Genomic DNA, 23348 nt, shown 5'->3' with positions numbered 1-23348 from the left:
GGCTAATTGCGCCTTTAATCATTGTCAGTTTTACTCTACACAAGAAATGAAAAACATACAAAACTTACCCCACATTCTCCAAACTGTGGATGGCTGTCATTTCTGTTTTCTATTGTTGACCTTCCACAGTATAATCCAGGGCACATTAAATTAACATCTGAAATTAATAACATTCTTAACAAGTTTCCCAAGCATTAAACTAATTTTAATGCAATTATAATGTAAATATTTGAATAATAATTACTATAAACCATTTAAAACTAACTAGATATCAAAGCATTGAAGAATATGACATCATGGAACCCTAACAAAACCAAGTGGAAAATAATTCCAATGGTAAATTCACATCACGTACAATAAAAGGTAGTTGTGAGTCAGAGAACTTTCATCACAGTCATGGTAATCTTGCCAAAAGTTTGTAATGGAAGTGTTTGTGGCCCAAGCAACTACAATTACTTCATCAAAGATCAGGATTGGAGTTGTTTGCTGAGGTTTCCAGAATATTTAATTAAATTGTGGTTCTGTTCACCGAGCTGGGAATTTGTGTTGCAGATGTTTCGTCCCCTGTCTAGGTGACATCCTCAGTGCTTGGGAGCCTCCTGTGAAGCGCTTGTGTTATCTTTCCTCCGGCATTTGTTGTGGTCATTTATTTCCTGTGAGACTGTAGCCCTGTGTTCTGGATGCCCAGGCAGGGGGAGATTACCTTTCAGTGTTGAGCCCCTTTTCAATCTTGTATGTTTCAATCTGATTACTCTTTTGAGGTAGGAACACCTTAGCCATCTAAAGACAATGGGCCTAGTGTCAGGAAATTGGATTAATGTAGATAGTTGTTTGATGGGTACGGATGCAGTGGGCTGAAGGGCTTTTTGCTATCCTGTACTACTCCATGATTGTATAACCTCTCATTCTTCCAAGCGCTTTGAGTGTAGGAGGCCTGACCACTGCAGTGAACAGCTGGAACTGACAACCGGAAGCGGCAGATTCAAACCACTACAAATGCCGGAGGAAACATCACAGAAGCGCTTCACAGGAGGCTCCCAAGCACTGAGGATGTCACCTAGACAGGGGACAAAACGTCTGCAACACAAATTCCCAGCTCGGTGAACAGAACCACAACAACGAGCACCTGAGCTACAAATCTTCTCCCAAACTTTGAATTTAATTAAATTCTTGAAGCATCCCATGCCAGTCTGCTTTAGGACCTACTGAAAATTCAGGCTTGGACTTGGAAATGGTAGCTAACATTTTGCAGGCATTAGCCATTTCAAAGTACTCATGCACCTTTCCTTGACCTTTATTGAGACTTCTAACATAGATCATCATTGATCAGAAGTTGAACAGGAGCAGCAATATTAATAATTGTTACCACTGATCCACAGGCAAGGTTCCCACATTCATTATGATTCCAGGTGAGTGCCAATTTATTATAATCCTGAATGATTCAAACCCTATCCTCCACACTTCAGTTGGTCAAACCAAGGTTAACGTAACACAGGAATCCCTTAAATAAACAAACCAGAAATTGCTAGGGAAACTTAGCAAGTCTGGCAAAATCTGTGGAGAGAAAACAGTTAGCATTGAGTCCAACAACCCTTCTATCCTTACCTGAAGTTGCTTGACAGCCCCCCGGTGTGACATTCCATGATCCGATTGGAATGGGTTATAATCTACACAGGAGTTTTCCAGTCACTGAATTTATATTTTGAGAATTTACATTCCCCATCATCTTTGCCTGATGCCTTTTCCTTGTCCCCAAAAGAATGGTTTACTCAAGATTTCAACATGTCTGGTTATGTTTGGTCTGGGCAAGTCCAAAACCATTAAATTATCATCTCCATTTAGATGAATGAAGTCAAGTGTGTGATTGAATTCTAGCTACTTATTCAGATGGATAGACCTGCAATAACTTGTGTTTAATGGTAAAGTGCTACAAAGGAACATGATCAAACAAGTTGTTAAATTGAGACATACGGGAAGTTTTACAGGCTCATGACTGTAATTAGCAGTTCAGAGAAGGTTCAATATGCTGAATCCTGGGGTGAAGTGAGTGTCTTATAAGAAAAGGTTGAAGTTTAGAAGACAAAGTGATTTTACTGAAATTTGTAAGTTTGTTTTTGTGATTGTTAGTGTAGATACTGAGAGGATAGAGGATGTTTTATCTGTGGGAAATCTAAAACTTGGAGCATAGTTTAAAAATCAGGGGTCTCCAGTTTAAAACAAAAATGAGGATGCATTTCTCCTCTCAGTTTTAGTCTTTGGAATTATTTTGGAGACTCAAATACTGAATACATTCAAGGCTGAGTTGCAATGAAATTGTATCAAAGGGATTCAAGGGTTATGGGAGGTCGGCAAAAAAGTGGTGTTAAGGCCACAATGAGATAATTCATGATCTTACTTAAAGGCACAGAAGGGGCCAAGTAGCCTATGCCTCCTGATTAATTTATCTAATGAGAATTTAAGAGAAGTGATCAAAAAAGGTAAGATTTAATTAGCATCTTAAAGTGAGGGAAAGCAGTGAAAAAGTTCATTTAGACAATATTTTATTCATTCAGAAACAGAGTTGCTAGATAGGCCAGAACGTTTTGCCCATTCTCAGTTACCCTTGAGAAAATTGTAGCAAGTTAACTTTGTGAACTACTGCAGTCTATTTGGTGTACGTACACACACAATGCTCTGCTACACCAAAATGCCAATGCTTGGATCCTAGGCAACAGAAGAAAATTAAGAATGGGATACAAGTCAGAACTGGAGTACACAGACCGCAGAGGATTGAAGGGGTGCATAAGGTTACAGAGGTTTAGAGAGTAAGAACAAGGAAGATTTGAAAATAGTTGAGATTTACAACAGATGCTGTAGGATCAGAAGCCAATGAGTAAGGAGTGCGGTAACTTGTGTACAGAACTTGGTAGTTAGGAAAAGAAGGCAAGTTTAACAAGAATGCAAGGTAGGAGACTAGCCATAAGATATTTGCATTGTGAATGCAGAAGTTAAAAAGTGATGGACGAGAGTTTCAGTAGTAGCTGTAGTGATGCAGGGTCAAAGACAGGGTATGTTATGAAGAAAGACTAGTCAGTGAAGTATGCAGGGAGGATGTGGATGCTCACTCAGGGATAGCAAGGATGCCAGCTGTCTGGTTCAACTTCAAAATCCAAGGTGTCAAAAACTGTGCACATTATGAGACCTTCAGGTAATAACTACTCCCTTCCTAACATTTGATTGGAGGCAATTCTGCCTATTCAATTCTGAATATCAAGTAAGTATTACCAATCATTGAGAGGTTAAGATCAATTTGTGAAAGCTTCAAGGATCCTTGATCCTAGGATAAAGTAATTAGACTGATTAACATTTCTGCTACATGGCCTAATATAATCCCTTTCATCACCAATTATTGCATGTATGCCTAAAATGTACATAACGCAATGCATCCACCCAAACTCACTGGTGGTACTTCCCACTTTGCAAACTCTGTTTCAGGAGGACAAGAGTCATTGTTCAAACATACCAAGCCAGATTGATAGAGGTGGAAAAAGTGAAACACTAACTTTATTAACTTAAACAATTTAAATGAATGTATACGTGAGAACAGCAGACATTGATGGGTATTACAAAATAGTAGCCTGTTCTGTTACGTTGTCCTTACAAAGGAGAATTATTCAATAACCATTATTGATATAAGTTAATTAGATTTAATGTGACTGCAGTTGGAATTCTATTTAAAGTCTAAAGCCTTTTTCAACGAGCTAGTTAATTTTGATGACTTTTGAGTAATCGCCGAAATACTGCCAGTTCTTACAGCCAATATTACAATAGAAGGCATCATAAATCATACTCACGTATTAGCTGATCATTTATCTCCTGAATCAGTTAATTTGTTTACAACAATTTGAAATCATATAACAGCCTTAATAAATTAAATCACTTTGCTTCCAATCAGAACATGCACAAAGTTCAATTTCCACCTCAGGTGACTGACTGTGTGGAGTTTGCATGTTCTCCCCATTCTGCATGGGTTTCCTCCAGGTGCTCTAGTTTCCTCCCACAGTCCAAATATGTGCAGGTTAGGTGAATTAGCTATGCTAGATTGCCCGTAGTGTCAGCTAAATGTAGGGGAATGGGTCTGGGTGGGTTGCGCTTCAGCGGGTCGGTGTGGACTTGTTGGGCCGAAGGGCTTGTTTCCACACTAAGTAATCTAATCTAATTATGTGTGAGCAATGTTTGGGAGAAATTCATATAAATGCAGTTATCTTCAGTTCACAACTATCATAGAATCACTAGTATCTAAATAAAAGCAAAAATAACAGGAAAATAGAATATGTATTTTTTTAAAAGTCATTATTCCACTATGGACTTTTCAACAAAGCTAACAGAAAGTCGCATACAATCATACAATCAAAAGTTATGACAAGGTTCCAACAGAGTTTTGAAAACTGAGTCATGGAGGAGATATGCAGTGATTTGTTGTGGCTCCCAACAGCACAGAAATAGCTCAATTTTAAGACCAACGCGGTACAGAATTACTTTGGTGTGTTTAAAGATTCAAAGAAATCAACTTATTGATATACCTTTATCTAAATACATGGTAAAGATGCATTAAAGGCCTTGTATGACCAGTAGCCAGTAGGTAACATTAATATTTTTATAAGCTCTAAGTTGGTTATCAGTCACGCCCTTGAGTAAAAGAAAATGTGTTGGGGGGGGGAGGATAGTTTGGTTTACATTGGGCGACAGAGACAGCCTAGTGTTTTCTGATACATTGCTGAAGGGTCCAAGAGCAATACTGAGGAGGACGAGGCCCCTTAACCCCCACCCAAACACAATACTGAGGAGGACGAGGCCCCTTACCCCCACCCAAACACAATACTGAGGAGGACGAGACCCCTTACCCCCACCCAAACACAATACTGAGGAGGACAAGACCCCTTACCCATATTTATTTCCAACAACAGCCGCTTCCATCCCAATGTGACGACACTTCCGCCTCCGTTGCCCATCCACTTCCGGCTGTGGGCTAATCGACACCTGACTTCCTGTTGGGGTGGGGCTAGCTGTGACCCCGCCCCCTGCCCTGTCCTCCCCGGGTTGGGATGGAGCCAGTGGGACAGCCGCTGGGGTCGGGCTCCGTGCTCTCGGTGCTGGACATGCACACGGGCGGTGAGCCGCTCCGGATCATCACCGGCGGCTTCCCCCCGGTGCCGGCGGGCGACATCCTCAGCCAGCGGCGCTATGTGCGGGAGCGGCTGGACGGCCTGCGGCGGAGGCTGATGTTCGAGCCCCGCGGCCACAAGGACATGTACGGCGCGCTGCTGGTGGGCTCCGAGCGGCCGGACGCTCACCTCGGCGTCCTCTTCATGCACAACCAGGGCTACAGCACCATGTGCGGGCACGCCGTGCTCGCCCTCGGCCGCTTCGCCCTGGACTACGGCCTGATCAAAGAGCCCAGCTCCCCCGAAACCCAGGTCAACATCCACTGCCCTTGCGGCCTAGTCCGGGCTTTCGTGCAATACGACAAGGGCAAGAGCGGGAGGGTCCGCTTCCACAGCGTCCCCGCATTCGTATTCGCTACAGGTGAGAGAGAGAGAGAGAGAGACAGGAGCCGGGGCTGGAGGTTCAGCACCATCGCCTGTGGCTACACAGGCAGCAGGGTTTGCATTGTCCGAGATTAAAGTGAATTTAAACAAAACGCACCAGTGGAACTCTGAACTAGCGATGAAAAGACAACACACTGGGCTGATCCGGAGAAAGAACAGGTTTTAATCTTTGAGGTCAATGACTGTCAGAACAGAACACCTTGAACACGGTCACTCCCTCCACAGGTGCAAAGTACTATCTTTCAACATTTTGACAAGTTCATCCAGTTGGCGCTTTTAGCTGCAGGTGCCTGGAAATACATTCAACGCATCGTAACATTAAGTATTTACATGCGCACTTGCCATTAGACGTTGCCACGAGCCAAGAAAACGGGATTAGAATAGTTTGGTGCTGCATTTTGACCAACACAAAAGGCCTTTTTCTTTGTTGTAGATCTCCAAGCCATTAGCTATACCTTTTGCATTTACGGATGGCACAATTCAGAGCTATTGTACCTACACATACAAACAACATACAGTACTAGTTTACTCTCCTCTCTTTCAGATGTTACTGTTGATGTACAAGGATTTGGGAAGATTGCAGTGGATATTGCATATGGAGGTGCTTTTTATGCATTTGTGAGCGCAGATCGTTTTGGTTTAGATGTTTGTTCCTCCAAGACCCAGGATCTTGTAAATGCAGCAGTATCTGTCACTAATACTGTGAAAACACATGTATGTAAAGGAGCCAAATATTGTTTTGTCTAATCAGTATTGCACCTTTCTGTACTCTGACTATAAATGCTTTCTGTGCCTTTGTTTTCTGCAGTGGCTAAGAAACTCTGCAAATTTAAGTTGCACCCCATATGGAAGTGCAGATCCCTCCTATGTCAACTAGTTGTGCGGAACAAATTAAACCATAACATTATGCACTCCTGACAATAACTATACTGAAATTAGACCTTATAAACCTAACTGAATGCCAAAACTTTTGATATTAATGAACATAGTCATAAAGATGTACAGCACAGAAACAGACCCTTAAGTCCAACCCGTCCTTGCTGACCAGATATACTAAATTAATCCAGTCCATTTTCCAGCACTTGGCTCATATCCCTCTTAAACCTTTCCCATTCATGTACTCATCCAGATACCTTTTAAATGTTGTAATTGTACCAGCTCCACCACTTTCTCTGGCAGCTCAATCCATACACTCAACACCCTTTGCATGAAAAAGTTGCTGCAAGGTCCATTTAAGATCTTTCCACTGTCAGCCTAAATTTATGCCCTCTAGTTCTGGACTCCCCTACCCCAGGGAAATGACCTTGTCTATTTACCCTATCCATGCCTCTCATAGTGGGTGGCACAGTGGTTAGCACTGCTGCCTCACAGCGCCTGAGATCCAGGTTCAATTCCCGCCTCAGGCGACTGACTGTGTGGAGTTTGCACTTTCTCCCCGTGTCTGCGTGGGTTTCCTCCCGCAGTCTAAAGATGTGCAGGTCAGGTGAATTGGCCATGCTAAATTGCCTGTAGTGTTAGGTAAGGGGTAAATGTAAGGGTATGGGTGGATTGCGCTTCAGCGGGTCGGTGTGGACTTGTTGGGCCGAAGGGCCTGTTTCCACGCTGTAAGTAATCTAATCTAATGATTTTCTAAATCTCTATAAGGTCACCCCTCAGCCTCTGACGCTCCAGGGAAAACAACCCCAACCTATTCAGCCTCTCCCTATAGCTCAAATCTTTCAACAATGATGACCTTTCAAGTTTCACAACATCCTTCTGATAAAAGAGACCAGAATTGCACACAATTTTTCAAAAATGGGGGCCTAATGCCCTGTACAGCCGCAACATGACCTCCCAACTCCTATACTCGATGCTCTGACCAATAAAGGAAAGTCATGCTAAGTACCTTCTTCACTGTCCTATCTATCCGAGACTCCACTTTCAAGGAACTGTGAACCTGCATTCCATGCGCTCTCGGTTTAGCAACACTCCCCAGGACCTTACCATTTAGTGTATAGGTCCTGCTCTGATTTGCTTTTCCAAAACACCACCTCACATTTATTTAAATGAAACTCCGTCCACCACATCTTGACACATTGGCCCACCTGATTAAAATCCTATTGTATTCCGATACAACAGAGTTGAGAACTTGACTGAGAACTACACCTCCAATTTTAGTGTCATCTGCAAATTTACTAACTATACCTCTTGTGTTCACATCCAATTCATTTTATATAATGATGAAAAGCAGTGGATCCAGCACCGATCCTTGTGGCACACAACACCAGACAGGCCTCCAGTCTGAAAAGAAACCCTCCACCATAGCCCTGTCTTTTCCTTCAAGCCAGTTGTGTATCCATATGGCTAGTTCTCCCTGTAATCCATGTGATCTAACCTTGTTTGAAACCTGCTGTTTATATTCAGCCTTTCCAGATCAGAAAGTTGATGGAAGCTCAACAAGAAGATCTGACAGTTGCAGATCCATCACGTGGTTTGGAATTGGCATAACTTCCCTAGCTGGCAACCTTGCAAACCTGGGATAATAACCTCAGATTTTGAATCTAGGATTTGGTTAAAATGTTTCCTGAATATCCCATAAAGCCTTAAAGACAGTACTTACGTATTTTGAAGTGAGTTACGCTATTTGCATCAGGATTAATTTTTTCAGTCTCCTAATTAATAAAAGTTGAAGCTATAGTAGATATAAAAATAAAGTTGATATTATTAACTCAAGGTCAGTATCAGTTCAGAATAGTTTTTCCCAAACTATACTTCTCTGCACTGATCTCCATTTCGGCCTAGTCAGTTGACTAGTCTGTGTTCCATTGCATTAATGGTCAGGAGTTTGCATGCAAATTAATTTGCTATTATCTGACAAACCTGTGCTATCTCTAAAGGTATAGTTCTCTATGATGCCCCTGCATCAGTATTGATGTCTTTCATGTTAATGAAGGAAACCATCTGGAAGTTAATTATGACAAGCCTTCACCCTTCCAATTTGGCATCCAAGTTAACTCTATGACCGATGTACTCTTTCATTTATAATCACATACATTTTGTGGCTAATAAGTGTGAACTAGGTACTGGTTGCCATTACAAGCTGTTGTTCAAACATCACTTCTGTTTCCTGCCAAAAATAGATTAATTTCCAGTTAGGTTTAGAATGTTGCTGTGAGCATCTCTAGAACTCTGGAAGTGCTGTATCAAATCACAAGTTAGAACATATGTAGTGGTTTTGAGATTCAAGCAAAACAAAATTCCAAACAAAACCCTGTAAATTGAAGGTGGAGTCTATTGCTGATATGTATTAATTTCAAAATTCAGCAGTTTTATACAAGTTCATTCCATTTCACAACTGACTGGAACATATGTCCATCAATAGCATGTAGTAGTCCACCAAATGAAACACTCCTTATACACCAAGCAATACTATTAACAGATTATATTTTTGGCAGGTCAGTTCTGGAGGGAAAAGTCCCTCCACCTTTCAAGAGCTGTATTCTTACTCAGTCTCCAGGGTGTGTGGAGGAGAATTCAAAATTAGGAAAATAAGTTACCTAGCTTATGATTTTCTTTATTATTAAAAATATTACAGAGGGCATGTATTTGACTTTGATTAGTTTACTTCTGATCTAGTAAGCTAACGTGTAAAAGAGTTTTATATTGTGAGCATTACCCACCAATGGTTTGGTCAGAATTCACTCTTGTCCTCTGTGAAGAATATCCAATTTCCTACTGTCAGGTTGAGTGTTTAACTATTTTCATACCAAATAGTAGTTTGATTAACGGTTGTCTGTTCAAATTGAGATTCTGAGAAGTAATTAAGTTTGAAAATACTTAACTATTAAAATAGACTTTCAGCTGGTATCTACCAAAAAACAAGTATTACAATTGATTCAAAAGGTTAATATCAAATCCTGCTTTATTTTTGTAACAGGTTAAGTTCCACCATCCTGACAGTGAAGACCTTGCTTTTCTCTATGGGACTATATTAACTGATGGAAAGGATGCATTTTCTGAAGAGCCAACAGCAAATATCTGTGTTTTTGCAGATGCTCAGGTAGGCAAAATAACTGAGTAAAATTTATTAAAATAAACTTATGATCTCTAGTCATTTCATTTAACCCAATTGCAAAATATAAAGTGGTATAAAATCTTTGAATTTCAGTTTTGAAATTCTCAAACTTGTTTCTTTTTAGGAAAATCAATTTACAATTCAAGTTCATTAATCAAATTGAACATGACATTCTTCGTGCAATAAAGGGAAAAGAAAGTATCTATCCAAGCTTCTTCAAAATATTCTCATTTTTATGTATAAATGGAATTGATAAGCTCAGTTGAAATTTGATAATTTTGAAAATGTCGGACTTTACCACAGCTCCAGGAGAATCCATTATAGGGAACATTTTCACATGCACTGGAGCAACTCTTGAAAACACAGAGCTATGATTAAAATAGAGCTGTGTACTAATTAGACAATAATTGGAACTTCCACCTCCATCTTTGCAATGTTTTCTATCAACATTGAATACTTTTTAGATTTACAAACTCAAAATAACCTGTTCATCGTTTCAGCTGAGAAATATCAATCGGTTTAATGGCTGAAATCAAATTAAAAGTTGCCATAGTTCTACTGGACCATAAGGCTGCGCTGTCATTAGAATGATGGTTTAACCTAAGGGTCACCAAACCTCAGGTAAGGGGAGAGATTGAGAAGAATTCTTCATGGTAACCTCAGCCAGTGCAGGAATTGAACACATGCTGTTGGCATCACTGTTTTAAACCAGCTGTCCAATCAACTGAGCTAACCAATTCCCAGTCAAATACATTTCATGCATAAAGAACAGTTTAAACACTTTTTGTGTAACTTATAGGTTGACAGAAGTCCTTGTGGCTCAGGTGTGACTGCTCGTATTGCACTGCAGTACCACAAAGGATTGATTCCCCTGAATCAAATGAGGACATTTCAGAGTGGTCCAACGAGTTCGCTGTTCACAGCAAAAGCTGTAGAGGTAATTGACATATTATCAATATTGTTGCTTTTTGAAACCCAATTAGTTATTTTGGCCCAAGTCATAATGCTTAGCTGCATTTATCTTTTCTGTAAATATCAAGAGCCAATAATCTATACCTACTATGTATGGAAATTACAGAAATATGGTATTCACCACAAGTTGTAGAAATTAATTTCGGCTTCAGAAATTAATGTTTATTGGAAATTTCATTTTTAATTACTAGAGTTTTTCTTCCAATTAATCCTTCTGATTTTTGAAATTATTTTAAATATTCCTTAATGTTTATAGTACCAAATATCAACAGTAAAGTAAGTTTACAAATATTACAGAATGATCCAGCTTAAGTAGCAAACAGAATGCAGTTTCCATCAATGTGGCACCCAAAGATAGTATTGTTCCATTTCCACTGTACGTGTGCAAACAGGTTAAAAGTTTTCCATTTCACTACCAAGAATTGTTATCAGTATTAAGTTATGTAATATTAGTTGAGACAATTCAACCGTCTTTTTTTTTTAAAACTAACTTTCAAATTTAATCACATTTAGTCACCATTATACTTAGCTCACTTTAAAAACTTGGGTCTGTCTACTCCTCCACTTAAAGGTGAGTATCTGTCTAAGTTAATAACTACTATATAGCCCAGAAATGCATCTGAATTAAAAAAAAACAAAATTATCTTTCCTTATCAATTTGTTGTGTATGGTGTGCTTCACTAATGTTCTGTCTGCATCATTAAAATAACAGAGAAAAGACTTAGAACAAGTTAGAAAGTTCATTTCCTGAAGCTTTCTGTCTTACACTTATCAGAACTAGGTTACAAGAAACAGATTGGAATTAAGAGACACGTTTTATATGGCACGAGAGAGGCTGGAGATTGTTTGTGCCATAATTGACATGGAGATGCAGAAACCAGTTTAACTGTCAAATCTTAATTCTCAGACTCGCAGGTGGATTCTTATTGATCAGGGAACTGAATTGAGGGTGCAGCAGAATTTGACTGTTTCCATATCCCCCTTTCATTGAAATTGGTTTAATATATCTAAACTCCTTTTTGATTTTGCCCCCCTCTCCCTTCCCTCACTTTTAGTTTATTGCACAGACCTTTATGGACTTTCCACATTAACGTGATAATTTAACTGGAAAATACAGGCATTTAGTAGTGGTGGATAAAGGTGAAAAGTAACACAGGTGATGGGGGAAATAAAAAAAAAGTACTGAGAGAAAGCATTTATGAATGAAAAAAAACAGTCCTGAGGAAAGGGGTTTGGAGATGGATGGTAGAACAATGGGTCAGAGGTTGTTTTCTCTCTTAGTCCACCTCCTGTGAATATATTTTAAAAATCTAAAGAATTATAACCAGCATATTCAGTTCAGAAACAGAAAGCTACCACTTTAAAAAAATCTTTTAAAAAATTTTTGAATTAATATGGACAAGTAACTATTAAGAAATATTTAAAAACTGATCAAAACCAAAGATTTTTTGATAGTTTTGTATTAGTGTCTGCATGATAGTAAAAGCTTTGTATATAGCACAGACTTCAGCAACATTTGTCCAGTTATATTTATTTGGTAGCTTCTGTATATTATGTGCCAACCGTGTGCAATATTATAAAAAATACTGATAAAAATAGTCTTTTTTCCTTCTACAGGAAACTAAATGTGGTGATTTCAAAGCTGTTATAGTGGAAGTAGCAGGACAAGCATATTATACAGGAACAGCAAGTTTTTACGTGGAAGATGATGACGATCTGAAAGATGGGTTTCTGCTCCGCTAAGAAAAACAAAGGGGTATTTTGATAATGTTAATTCTTAACTCTCCGTTCTTCCCAAATGCAATTCAGCATTCTTAATCTGAATCTTAATATCTCAAGGGCATTGAATTATTTTGGTATAATTAAGTTTGTCATGTGTTTAGTAACTGGTTAATCATGAGTTAAATGTACAATGAGTTTAGAACCAATTATGTATTTCACACTAGAAATGTTTCATGCTGAGTAAATCAAAAGTGATATTTCAGTCTGAACAAGGTGCTTATTCTATTAATTGTATTTAAGTGCATCATGCAATGAAACTCTATGCAATGTTAATTGAGACTGTACAGTGTAAGCAGACAAGCATGCTGGTCTGCAAAATATCTCTAATGGCTTTAAATCACAATATACTCATGCTGCTATTGAAGTTATTAATCTGAACCTCAGAATATGTATTGAAAACATAGACCTGTAAATCACTGCCTTCTAGTATCACCACAAACATTTAACTGCTATAACCTGACATTTCAATTAAATCACTAACATTTAATAATTGTTAACCCAATATGCATAATTATATTTTACTACTAGATAAATTAGATTTCCGTTTTGTACGATTTTAATTTGATAAGTCTAAGACTGACAAATCTGCCAAAATTATTTATAATGTTTAATTTAGTTTTATTTAATTAAGAAGTGTTGGAGAACAATAAAGTACATTGTCCAACTGTGATGCATTTGGTTTTGCTTTGCAATAAATCAGATTAGATTAGATTACTTAGTGTGGAAACAGACCCTTCGGGGCCCAACAAGTCCACACCGACCCATTCCCCTACATTTACTCCTTCACCTAACACTACGGACAATTTAGCATTGCCAATTTACCTAACCTACACGTTTTTGGATTGTGGGAGGAAACCGGAGCACCTGGAGGAAACCCACGCAGGCACAGGGAGAATGTGCAAACTCCACACAGTCAGTCGCCTGAGGCGGGAATTGAACCCGGGTCTCTGGCGCTGTGAGGCAGCAGTGTTAGCCACCGCGCCGCCCACAAGTTATTATAATATTTGGCTGTATAAGGGTCCCAAATTTATAAACGTCCAACATATTAACATTTCCTGTACTTACGAGCAGCAACTTTATATTGTCCTACATTGTATTCAGACTTGAATACAAATCAATTTGTGAACGGACTTAAGCACAGAACCATTCATAACCCAGAAACTGCCTGGACAATACAAAGCCAGATTAAATTAACCATATAACTTGTCCTGTATTGTCCAGGGTATTGAGCTTCAGCTTCATTTTGAGATTGAAATGCTGTGACGAGTAGGAAAATATATTTCAATAGAGTAAATGGTCAAAGCGGTTGTAATGTTATTCAAAGGCTTTTAATAAATCAAAAGCTCAATCATAAAGTTGCTCAATAGAAATCTGCAAAATGTCTCTTGGACATTGAGTGGCTTTATTAACGTCCCATTGGGGGCTATCAGAATATCTATAAACAAGGAAACAATTAACAATAGAATTCAAAGGTACAACAATGCAAATTGAACACAGAATTTCACATGGGGTAAATCTTCTGATACTTAAGTGTTCAAATATCAAGTGATTTACAGGTAAAATTGTCAACTCGGTGCTGCATAGACCAGTAAGATTACAGGTTTCATACCAAATTAGACTGTTCTTTATAGTATCCTTGTTAAATAAAGTGAAAGCATACTGGTCTTTTTCACAACCCTCCTTTTGATTGTGAGAACATCGTTAGTCATGTTTTGAGCAGCCTGGGCCCTAAACTGTGGAATTTTTTTCAACGTTCTCTACCTTCCATCATAAAAGAAAACCTACTTGTTTAAACGTGCTTTTCATTACCTTTCCTAAATATCTCATGTGGCAAGATGTCAGATTTTTTTTCTGCACAATATCCAAGGCCTTATCAATGTTAAAACTGCTATCTAAGTGCAAGCTATAGTTGCTAATAACTGCACACCAGTTCATACAGGAGTGTACCTATACATTAATCAGAGTGAAGATGAGTTCAGTTTCAGCTCTAATGGCTACTGCAGCTTGGTAGTTTACTAGTTCACAAGAAAATATGGCTACTTGATGATGTAGCAAAAGGTGACTACCTTCGGAGAGAAGGGCAACCAAAAATCAAATCACTCAAGTGTTTGGAGTCTAATAGGAGTAGGTCTGCAGCCCTGTCTGCTGAAGGAAGCTAGCCTCCATGTAATTCTTTCTCATGTGTAGTTAGATGCGCAAACTCTGAATATGAGACCACTACATTAAGTGCTATTGTTTGTGAGGCAAAGGATACAGTAAATGTAACTGCTACACATTGAGCTCATTAATGATACTACAAATTAGCTAAGCATCATGTTTGGTGAGTTTAACGGAGGATGAGCTCTCGTATTTTCTCATGCAATTTTACACTGCTCACACTATTAATGTATGCACCACAGCTCTGCAGTGGAAGTACTCATCATTGTTAGGACCTATCAATTTCTTACTTAAAGCCCAGTTGTGCACCAGGTCAAATGCTTCCACCTAGGAATTTCCCTTCACAGTACACAGTGCAAGGAAAATAATTTTAAAAAGGAGCTTTTAACAGCATTTAGGTGGAGGCATGACATTTCACAAATACACATTCATAAATGTATTGCTCTTTTACATCATTACCAGTCTAAGTGACAATCATAGTGACTGCAGCCACAAGAATCACTCTCCACACATTACACCCATACTTCTATACCGATTTAGAACCCTGTTGAAAGGGGTGTTATCCAGTGGAACGTCACCTTTTGTCATTGTTCAACACAGGAGCATTACATGCTGGAAAGAGTTTAAACTGCTGACTTTTCTTGAACAGAAGCAAAGAGAAAACAAAGTTGCATCTGCTTCCGAGAACCAACAAGGATGGATTGCCTTTTCAGCAACCTCAAATTTACTGTCAGTGAGTGACCACTGCACCGAGCTCATATCCATTAGAGCAAAATGTCAAGTCCTGTCTGGCTTCTTGTGCCTAGTGCTGTAGCGCTATATCTCACTGACGGTAATGTTCCTCCTGCTCAATGTCTTCATTTCGGAAGATAGATGCTATTCTCCCAGCTGTTCAGCATCCATGAAATTCCCTCTTTGTCTGCTCCTTTGGCACATGGTTTCAGGGGACCATAGACGTACACCTATTAGATCCAAACCATTTTGTGATTCAATATTTGGTTGTCCTTCTCCCTTTTCTATCTCACAGGCTGAGATTATTGCAGCACTCTCTGTCGAGGATGTACTAGAAGGCCCTCCCCCCTTGACTGATCCAAGCATCGGAACCTGATCTTTGGGAATCCTATTGTATGCTCTACAAGGGCCCTATTGGAAGAATGGGTTGAATTGTACCTACATTCAGCATCATTCAGGGGTTATGTAATGGAGTCATCAGCCACATTTGCAGAGGATAGTCCTCATCTCCTAATAACCATACTTGTAAGGTATACAGCCCTGGAAACAAAGCAGGAATGAGTTCTGAAGGATATAAGCATCATGGCGGCTTCTACAAACGACTTGTATATTATGGGATGGAACCCCTTTAATGTAGTCTACCTTGTGATATGGTACTCTCAATGCAGTCTAGAGCCCTCAGTACAAGGGAGAAGTCGGCTTTGTTGGAAAACCCTTTGATGAAAAACTTAATGCAGCTGTCAGCTTGATGGTGTTTAGAATAGGATAACAACCACTCCTTCAGATCACTCCAGCAGATGACACAGTTAGGTGATAGTGTCCTGGGACAAGCTCACATATGAAGAAATGGCATAGAGGATAAAAGACTTTGGGTCTCCTGTACCTTCTTCCACACCCCAAGGAACCTTCAGCTGTAACCTCTTCAAATGGTTCATAGCCACCAGTGATTGTTATAGTCATAGAATCCCTACAATGTGGAAACAGGCCATTTGGCCCAACAAGTCTACACTGACCCTCCAGAGTAACCCACCCAGATCCATTCCCCTACCCTATACTCTACATTTCCCCTGATTAATGCACTAAACCGACACATCTTTGAACACCATGGGCAATTTAGCCATGGCCTGCACATATTTGGACTGTGGGTGGAAATCAGTGCACCCGGAGGAAGCCCACACAGACATGAGCAGAAGGTGCAAACTCCACACAGTCTCCCAAGGCTGGAATCAAACCCAGGTCCCTGGTACTGTGAGACAGTAGCGCTAACCACTGAGCCACCCTGAGCAGCCAGATTGCTGCTCACCCTGAGTTTGCTGGCACACTTGGTTTTCCTCCATTTCTATGCACCTTTGTAGCACCATGGCCACAGTGACCATAGCTGGATCCATTGGCCACAGTTCCAATAAACCTGTTGGGGTTCAGATTCTTAGTAATGTGAGCAATCAGCATTCTCATCTCAAGTTGATAATGGTTTAGAAAAGTTCTCAATATACGGATACATGGAGGACTCTAAAAATGAAGGCCATGGATTGCATGTCCATGAACCTTTGCCACAGGGGCCTCATTACAATATTTGCCACACAAACTATGCCACATACATATAGTGGAAGATTGTAAACACAGCAGAATTACTGAAAACTTGTCCCCACACCCAACATCACCTAAGTGAAGAGGTATAGCACACAAAAGCACATGGAAAATACACACAGTTCAAGGAGAGAGGAAATCAGTTCCATGTCCATGTGCAGTCAATGAAGTCTAGGACTGTCTATATGAATTGTTTCTTAAAGGAAAGATTTTTAAGGTCACCTATGAATGATTCTATTTTAAAGAGATTAATAGAATCAATCTGAAATGACCAAATGACGTGGTCAACATGGCTTGTTGTCAGGATTTGTATCCACACAGGATACCGCATGTATTTCACATGCAAAGCACTATGATTAGAGGTGTCTTCAACCTGATTAATGTAACTGCCCCCTGAAAGGTCTTACACTACTCATGTAGTGCTTATACGGAAAACAATTACTTACCTAGCTTTGGTCACTGCAATTTCCATTTCTTTCGCACATTTGCAACAAGAATGGAAGATAACACAGGATTCTTTATTGCCCTTTGGGAAGTTAGGGGTGAGCAATGAATGCTAGTCTAGTCAGTGACATCTTCATCCCTTAAATACATAAAACAAAATGAACAATAAATGTTTTCATTAGGCAATTAATGGTATAGAAAATTATTCAGCATTGAAATTCATTTTTTCCAGCCAAACTTCTATTAACATTAACTCTGGTTTTGTCAGCTGTTACTCTTTACAAAATTTTAAATAAAGAGTATTGTTCTTCATTTCACACAGAGTCACATCACATTTGTTAGCACCCTCACTGATTTCTCATTATTTTTATTTTATTCTTTTATCAATTTTGGTTTCGAACTATGAACTAAGAACTGTGAGCTGAAAATAACCTTTGGGCTGTGGACAGCAAATTGCATTTTAAAAAATGAGAAAGCACATACACTGTGAGCCCAGACCTGGAAGTTAATTACAGGTTAGTTCTCAATCAAAAGGTTTTACAGACTGTCACTGGTGCAGATCAGTATGTGTAAACAAACAGGTGTTTGTCCACAAAAGAGGCCAGCACCTGGGAATTGGTTCCAGCAAGTTTGGAAGTGACCTTATGGTCAAGCAGAGGGCAGATATTGAATGGTAACTGGGACTCATGGTGAGACAGTTAGTCTGATAGGGAGAGGCCAGAAATTTTGATCTGGGTTTTTAGATTTAGATTAGGTTTTCTAAGAGATTTTTGGCTATTGATACTACAACATGATGATTTGAAAGCTCCCTACCTAACCTTCCACTGATAGTTCAAGGAATAAAAAATAAGTTATAATATCACTGACTACATCATATGAACTAGAAGCAGTACTAATCGATGTCTTGAGAAAATCATATATGTCTATGGAACAATGCAAATAAAACTGCTTAAATAATTTGGCCAGTTTTGTTATTTTGTTTTACTTATCCCTTCATTGTGTTTGTCTGTCATTTGTGAGAGTGGGGCTGACAACAAAGGTTAAATCATAGACGTCAATTAAATTACTTTTTTGTTTAATTTTGCTTTGCTAAAGTAATTGTATTGCTAATAAATTGCTAAATCTTTTGTTTAAGCTACAAACCTGGTGTCTCTAATTGATTGTGGAGTATAGGATTGGTTATTCAGAACGTCTGTTAGGAGTCATTGGGACCAATTTTAAGAGTCTTTGAAGATTTTAATTTTACTGTGTTGTGAAGACAGAGGTTGAAAGGCCAATTTGGTTCCACTGTTTGTCTCTGTATTGTAACATTTTGCAAAACATTCAATAAAACGTCCTTTTACCTTTCAAAGTAACTTTAAGAAAGGATTTGTTCAGTGTAGCTAGATGAATACTACTACAACAACAAAACATTACTGGTTCACGAGTACATTAGTGTACTATGTATACTTTTCTAGTTCCTAGTTCTGTTCTACCCCATAAATGGAAATATTTTATCTATGTTTTCTCTTCACCAAACCCTTCCATATTCTTTATCAGCAAAACCTCAAGCTACTCTTTTGTACAGAAATTATTAGCAGCTTTTTTTGATAGTTGTAACCTCTCAGTTTTGGCGTCATTGGAGATAATCCTTTTTGCACATTCTGCAGCATCTCTAAACCCTTTTGTATCAATATGGAGACCAAGACTGCTTGCAGTGCTACCAAATGTGGTCTAACCATAACTTCTGTTTCTCAATTCTATCCTGTAGAACTGAACTCCAATCTTTGATATACTTGTTAATTACTGTCATTGCTACTTTTTGTGATTTGTTTACCTCTGCCCCCTTGATTCTTCCGCTATTGTATTCCACTTTAATGTTCATTTTCCAAAGTCTAAAGTCACAGCTTTCGGCAAAAATATTAACTCCAAATCTTGGTTTAAACACTAAAAGGCTAATGCAGTTGATAGATTTAGTAATTTTTTGAGATTTAATTAGTTTAAGAAATATTTTGTGTGCAATTTAGAAATGGATGTAAAAAGCTTCTTGAACAATTATTAAGTGATGACAGTCAGAATTTGCAAACATTTTCTTGTCACTTCAAAAAATGTGTTCAGCATTGAAAATTCTCATTACACTGCCACCTACAGAAGTAACTAATATATTTTCAATGAAGCATCGGCTCCACGTACAAAACTTAAGACACATTGCCTGGAATCGGTAGTCATCAGCAAAGCAACAGCATTTACTTTTGGCTTTGAAGTAAAATGTCACAGAGATCAAACAATTTCTTTGGTTAGAATTTCAGCCTTATCACTATGCAGATCACAGTGACCTTCACTGGGATATTTCCAGAATGGAGCAATATTATTAGACAGTCCAAGCAGCAAATGACATTAAAGGGATTTTCTCAAATACTCAGCCCGGCAACAAATTGAAATTGTTTCATTTAAAAAGAAAAAAGTGAAAACAAACTAAAATTTCAAACATACACATCGGATGAGGTAGACATTAAAATGCTTCGACTTCTTTTTCTCAACTTAAACTTTTTTTTAAAAATCTAATCATCACTTAGCATCCCTCCACCATTACAAAACAAATCAGACAAATTCTGTTGTTTATCAAATTCTATTCTTCACATCCTATCACAAACTATTGAATAGGTCATAACTTATTACTGGGTTTCTATCAGTGACATGGGAGGAAAAAAGCAGAAATTCTCATTGATTTCAGGAATTACTTGCTCCTTTAAAGGAGATACAATGCACCTTGTGTCAGAGCACAGACTGACAGACCACTACTTTAGCACCTCAATTCTGAAGGTTGGTCATATTGGATTCAAAATGTCTGTCCTGTTTGTCTCTTCACACAGATGTTGCCAGACCTGCTGAGTTTCTCCTTCTATCCTTATTTAGAATATCGGCATGTGCCCAATATCATGAATTTGTGATTGTTTTCAAAATAGTAATATCTACTTCTGCTACCTTGCTATCCATACATTGCCCACTGTTCAGAATATTGTCAATAATAGTAGTATTGCGCTACTACTGAAATTAAAACAAAGATAATATTCACCTGTAATGTTTGCTCTGTGATAGCCACCATTTTAGGAAATTAAGAAGCCCTACCTAAAATCTAGCAAGCAAATTACTGCAATCAACCAAGAGGGAACACGATGATTTCCTGCTTCTGTTGGGACAGTATAGAACATTTATGGTTTCCACACCTTTGATAAACCACTTGTTCCCGGTAATTACTATTACATTATTCTAAAACTAAAAACCTAATTGAACAATTTATTAAAAAGGACTAACACCATTAGAAATAAAGACTTAAAGTAATTATTAAAATAAGCAAAAGTGATACAAGGAAAATCTTTCACCTAACAAGTGGTTCTGGTCTGGAATACACAGTGTGTGGTGGATATAATTTAAATTGAGGCTTCAAAAATTAATTAGACAGTTAACAGAGAAGGAAGAATGAGCAGGATTACAGGGTGAAGGCAGCCAAGTGTCACTATGTGAGTTGCTCATTCAAAGAACCAATTCAGGTATTAAGAACCTTACATCTATGCTGAAAACAAATCTGTGATTAACAATTGTATTTAATTTTTCTTTCTCACCCAATTCAATGTATGTGAAACATTTTACTTTTCATTGAAATTAAATACATAAACCTAAATTAATATATATTCAGACAAAATTGAAGATGACAATTTAATATAAAGCCAGGATAGAGTCAATGGACCCTCTAAGTTCTGGGGTTGCCCAACAACCTGAAAAATCCCTGTACAGGTTACTCACTAATTTGCTTCTTATAATTGCAGGGTGACATACAAATAAACATTGAAAAGTCAAGCATACCAAAAAATCAGGACAGTATGTTAACGAAGACTGTGCAAGATGTCAAAAATGAAGATCAGAACAGACTTTTCCTTCATTGTAAATATCGCATTTTTATTTTCTTTAATATGCATTGTGTCATAAATTGGGAAAAGGATTTTGCTGTAAGGTCTGTGCTGTATTTGTACAGTTATACAGTTGCTGTATTTGTAAGAACTGACATAGTGAATTGCGGTTCCACTATTGCTTTGCTCTAGTAGTGTGGAAGATGTCCAAGATGCCTTTGTGGGTGAATACAGAGTAAACTTCACTCAGACAGACAGATTGCTAATTGTCCAAAATGAGACTGGTTATAGGGTACAGGAGACATCAGAGAATGTTACTGGTGGAGAAACTTCCAGTGTGCATCTGAGACAGGTCTCTGTCTCTCCCACTACAGTGAAGTAATCAAAACCTGGAAGATTGCTATCTATGTTTTTCCCCCACTAGCTGCTATGAGCTGTTGCCTCCAATCATTGACTGAAAATTAGTGTGTTAGTTACACTTTGTCTGCAGTAATGAACTGAAAGAATGTGAAGAATAACCTTGGACATCAGAAGGGCTTGGGAAGTAAAAGAGACTTCTCATCGCATCCTATGGACTGGTGCTACTGAACTGTGTTTCCCGATTATTTTCGTTGACTATGAATGTCATATTTGTTAGTGTAGGGGTTAAACTTAGAGTTTCAGTTGGTAAGTTATATGCTGACAATTTGTACTTTTGTTTGCCTGTGGTTAGCACTGATTTCTTTGCAATAAATAGTCATTTCTTGTTATTTACAGAAACTTGAGATTCCCTTGAGTTAATCAGACAGGGGTATTGGAGGATTTGACTAATTTGATAAAATCATTCACATTTTTGATGATTCCAAGAGTAGTGGGACTCAAGCATGAGCACACCTTCTCCAAGTATCACATAGAAAAGGGCACTCAGCTCGTCATACCTGTGCCAGCTATTGAACTCAATCACTGCAACTCTCTTGCCTTCTAGAATTTGTTTCTGAAAATACCTATATTTCTCATACCGAGATTGTTTTTTTTTCTCCTTTCTGGATCTGTACTCCATAAGCTTGAAATGCTAAATACAGGACTAAGAAGAAATTTCCCCACACGTACCAAATGTTTGGAAAGTTGTGAGTGCTTCATAGTTGAATATATTGAGGACCGAAATAAAAAGATGTTTAGCCTCTCAGTTAATGAAGGAATATGGGAGGAGGTGGGGCAGTGAAGTGGAAGCAGAGTACATAACTTTATTGAATGGTGGAGTAGGATCCCCCTGTTATGATCCACATCAGCTCCTCGTTCGTATAATCAACACTTTTATGTAGTTATTACAAGCACTAAATTACCTCTGTGATCACACTCCCCCTTCCCCCTCATGACAATGTAAATGGTTAATTACAAACAAGGCCAATATACAGTATTTCATCCATAAAAATGTATTACTGAAGAATTCGAAGGTTGTAACTCGTTTTGGAATCCACAACATTGAACAGGTTTATCATATTTCCTCTAACCGTTACTTAGGTCTGTAGTCATTTGGACGAGATTTTAAACTACTGAGGTGCGTCTACTGTGGAATTTACGTGTTCCTCTCAGTCTCACTAAACAAAGAGGCACATATTTTCATCATTAACGTTTCCGGTCTTTATTTGACCACTAACATGTAAACTCGAAACCCGCCCTTACCTTGCAGGAACCTCGACCATTATTTTATTTTAAGACACTGGCTCAGAGTTTACCAGAGAATCAGCAAATGTTACTCTACATCATGAAGGTCATTGAATTCTCCCATAACGCTCATCACCTTCGTGAACTTAAGGGGCCAGGTCTTTTGCTATGAGCACACGCAAGTGATAGCAGACGGGAGAGAGTCGGGCTGTCGACTGCACATTGGCAACTGTCACATCTGAAGCATTACAGCACTGGGAAGGAATCGCAGATTGTTAGCAACCCATGTAATAGTGGGTTTCGGTGCTTACACTGTTACTGAGCCAGTTCTAGTTAGCCTTGCCTATAGCTGGATCCATGCTTGATGTTTGATACAAAGGCTGTGTTTCTGTGATTCCAGCTGTGCAGCCTGCAGCCCTCCCCCTCTTGCTCTGTACGTGGGGAGACGGATCAAACCTTTACACTCACACCAGCCTTCTTTCCCCAGTACAAAGTGCGCAA

At 38.7% G+C, this 23348-nt stretch overlaps 2 protein-coding genes across 6 annotated transcripts in view; one reads left to right on the top strand and one right to left on the bottom strand.

Annotated features, from left to right (window-relative positions):
* The window catches only part of LOC122553656 (jnk1/mapk8 associated membrane protein), a 41472-nt gene extending 18339 nt beyond the window's left edge, over positions 1 to 23133 (bottom strand). The window contains exons 1-3 of one of the 5 annotated variants that reach the window (XM_043697788.1): positions 4925 to 4970; positions 1606 to 1667; positions 69 to 157 (exon numbers count right to left, since the gene is read on the bottom strand). In XM_043697788.1, coding sequence (XP_043553723.1) covers positions 69 to 146 — 78 coding nt within the window. In that variant the 5' untranslated portion in view covers positions 147 to 157; positions 1606 to 1667; positions 4925 to 4970. Of the gene's footprint in view, positions 1 to 68; positions 158 to 1605; positions 1668 to 4562; positions 4892 to 4924; positions 5070 to 22865 lie in introns of those variants that run through there. The other 4 variants (XM_043697789.1, XM_043697790.1, XM_043697786.1 and 1 more) reach the window with 4 other exon arrangements.
* On the top strand, positions 5085 to 13066 carry LOC122553655 (trans-L-3-hydroxyproline dehydratase). Its single transcript, XM_043697785.1, has 5 exons — positions 5085 to 5565; positions 6133 to 6302; positions 9505 to 9627; positions 10442 to 10579; positions 12232 to 13066. Exons 1-5 carry the CDS (start codon positions 5085 to 5087, stop codon positions 12355 to 12357), a joined length of 1038 nt encoding a protein of 345 aa, XP_043553720.1. The 3' UTR covers positions 12358 to 13066.
* Positions 23134 to 23348: the final 215 nt, after the last annotated feature.

The sequence above is a fragment of the Chiloscyllium plagiosum genome, chromosome 10 (genome assembly GCF_004010195.1).
Source record: "Chiloscyllium plagiosum isolate BGI_BamShark_2017 chromosome 10, ASM401019v2, whole genome shotgun sequence".
NCBI lineage: Eukaryota > Metazoa > Chordata > Chondrichthyes > Orectolobiformes > Hemiscylliidae > Chiloscyllium > Chiloscyllium plagiosum.
This window is presented reverse-complemented; position numbering and strand designations above follow the sequence as displayed.